The sequence below is a fragment of the Ochlerotatus camptorhynchus genome, unplaced genomic scaffold (genome assembly GCF_037179485.1).
Source record: "Ochlerotatus camptorhynchus isolate MF236.1 unplaced genomic scaffold, CSIRO-AGI_Acam_v1.1 ptg000169l, whole genome shotgun sequence".
NCBI lineage: Eukaryota > Metazoa > Arthropoda > Insecta > Diptera > Culicidae > Ochlerotatus > Ochlerotatus camptorhynchus.
The window spans coordinates 457,559-460,095 of record NW_027040659.1 but is presented as its reverse complement, the minus strand read 5'-3'; the positions used below and the strand labels follow the sequence as shown (position 1 = coordinate 460,095).

General features: G+C 47.2%; 1 protein-coding gene across 1 annotated transcript; it reads right to left on the bottom strand.

The window, feature by feature from the left end:
- Window positions 1-986: 986 nt before the first annotated feature.
- On the bottom strand, window positions 987-2,269 carry LOC135701569 (uncharacterized). Its single transcript, XM_065222413.1, has 2 exons — window positions 1,931-2,269; window positions 987-1,856 (listed from the first exon to the last, which is right to left on the bottom strand). Exons 1-2 carry the CDS (start codon window positions 2,267-2,269, stop codon window positions 987-989), a joined length of 1,209 nt encoding a protein of 402 aa, XP_065078485.1.
- Window positions 2,270-2,537: the final 268 nt, after the last annotated feature.

Below are 2,537 nucleotides of genomic sequence, written 5' to 3'. Positions count from 1 at the left end.
ATCGGAGTAGAACCATAGAGGTAACTCTAAGACTAGAAGGTCCCGAAGTAACGTGCTCAACTTTTTGGCTCAGCTCTGGTACTCTCTTCGGTCCCAAGCTAATCGATTCACCCCTCGAAACATAGAAAAATCCACTAACCCCTCATTTTATCTGTCAAACTTTCATAGCGAATCAAAACAAACATAGTGTAGTAATCGAATTTCAACTAGAATAGGGTACGTTAATCGTTTGCTTGGGACCAATAGGCTACTAAAGTGGTGAGCCATTTTAAAATCGTTAGTTTCGTATTGATTGTTGGTAGAACTCTGCCGGTGACCCACGACGACTTATGAACCTCCGTATGGCCATAACACATGACTCCGCAGACAAGCTATGTACTACCTCCAACCGGTGGAAACTAACGATTTAAAATTGGCTCACTACTTGACTAGCCTATTGGTCCCAAGCAAATCGATTAACGTGCCCCATTCTTGTCAAAATTCTAGTACTACACTATGTTTGTTTTGATTCGCTATGAAAGTTTGACAGATAAAATGAGGGGTTCGTCGATTTTCCTATGTTTCGAGGGGTGAATCGATTAGCTTGGTACCAAAGAGTGTACCAGAGCTGAGCCAAAAAGTTGAGCACGTTTCTTCGGGACCTACTAGTCTTAGAGTTACCTCTATGCTACCTCCATGTGTACAGCGCGCATTGTGAGACACGTAAATAGCGCGATCCAGCGTTTCACCTGACTGCGGCCCACCTTGACTAGCACCGGTCCAAAATAATCTACCCCGACGTACGTGAATGGGCGTACAAAGGGTTGCAACCTTTGTTCGGGAAGAGGTGCCATTACTGGTGATTTTGGGATGGTTTTGGATATCTTGCAAAACACGCAGTTCTTTGCAACCTTTTGAACAAGGGATCTAAGTTTGGCCACCTCGAAGCGCTGTCGCATTTCGTTCACCACTGTCTCGCGGATGGCATGATGAAATCGACGGTGTTGTCAATCCGTAATGAGATATGTCACAGGATGACACTTTGGGAGAATAGCAGGATACTTTGCTTTGAAAGGCACATATGTTGCGGCTCCAATACGACCACGCATTCGAAGAATTCCTTGCTCATCCATGAAAGGCCAGGTTTTGTAGATGGAGCTCGACTTGGACACGGTAGTGTGGTGTATCTCTGGAGTACCTCGAGTTTCCTCTAATATGGTTATCTCTTCTGGAAAAGCATTCGCTTGCGCCATCTTCCATAGTAGCATTTCCGCTCTAGCTAGTTCTCCCTGACTGAGTACCTTTAAATGTAGATGCTGTCCGATGTTCTTTCGCCGCGAGCTGTCGATGAAGCGGATCACGTATGCCATCGTTCGCTGCAGCTTCGTCCACCGGTTGAACCACGAATAATCCATCGGTGGTGTAGGATTCCAGTGCACCTGAACTCTTCGTACTTCTTCGTGGGTCGTCACTGCTGGAGGCTGTTCCGGCCAAGATTCTTCCCCGTAGCGTAGAAACTCGGGTCCTTGCAACCAGGCGCTGTTGGATCCTAGATTCGGCCCGTTCTTCCATTTTGTGGTGACATCCGATACGTTTTTCTTCGATGGGACCCACCTCCAGTCCTGTGGATCACTCAGAGTTAGAATTTCTCCGATTCGAACCGACACAAACTTGTGAAAACGCCGGTGGTCAGATCGAATCCACGCCAACACCGTAGTAGAGTCACTCCAGAAAAAGCGTTGAGAGACCGGAAACGTGTGGTACCCTAGAACCGAAGCCAGGAAACGAACTCCCAACACTGCTGCATTCAGTTCGAGCCGTGGGATTGAGAGCGTCTTCAGAGGAGCTACTTTGCTTTTTGCTCCCACAAGTACCAGCTGAACCCTGCCATTATGCACCAATCGAAAGTATATGGCACATGAGTATCGCTAGCGTCCACGAAGGCATGTACTTGCAGACCTTCAAGGGTATCCGGGAATGTTGAGAAGTAGCACCGTGGGATTTTTATATTATCCAGCATCGGAAAAAGATCCACCCACTGGCGCCATCTTTGGTAGAGGTCCTCGTTTATTGGTTCATCCCAGCCCGTTCCTGATGCCCAGGTTCCTTGGATGAGGATTTTTCCGTGAACGAGAAAGTGGGAAATAAGCCCCAGTGGATCGAAGAGGCTCATAACAACCTTCAACACTTCTCGCTTGGTGGGAACGTGTGTTACATCCACGATAGTACGAAGATCTTCTCGTAGATTTACCGTGTAAGTGAAACAATCTTCCTTAAGGGCCACCCACATTCGATCCGTTTGCGTTGCGTTGACGTAAATTTGACAGTTAGACAATAGATTTAGCTGTCACTTTGCCGCAACGCGTCCGATCCGGATCTAATGTGCGTGGGCCTTTAGGGAGCCACTTCATCCCAAGTACAGATTCAGAAGTGCCTTCTCTTTCAAGCATCAGATTCTTCGGTTCATCGGCAGAAAATTGTCCTATCTCACAAAGAAGTTGAATTGAGTTCGAGCGGAATTTGCGGATGTCAAAGCCTCCCTTTGCGTGAACCAGTAT

Bases quoted from the DNA above. Each gene is read 5' to 3' on its own strand.
- LOC135701569 (XM_065222413.1), bottom strand. From the start codon at position 2,269: ATGTGGGTGGCCCTTAAGGAAGATTGTTTCACTTACACGGTAAATCTA. The intron at 1,857-1,930 runs GTACATGCCTTC...GGCAGGGTTCAG, and splicing joins ATACCCTTGAAGGTCTGCAA to CTGGTACTTGTGGGAGCAAA.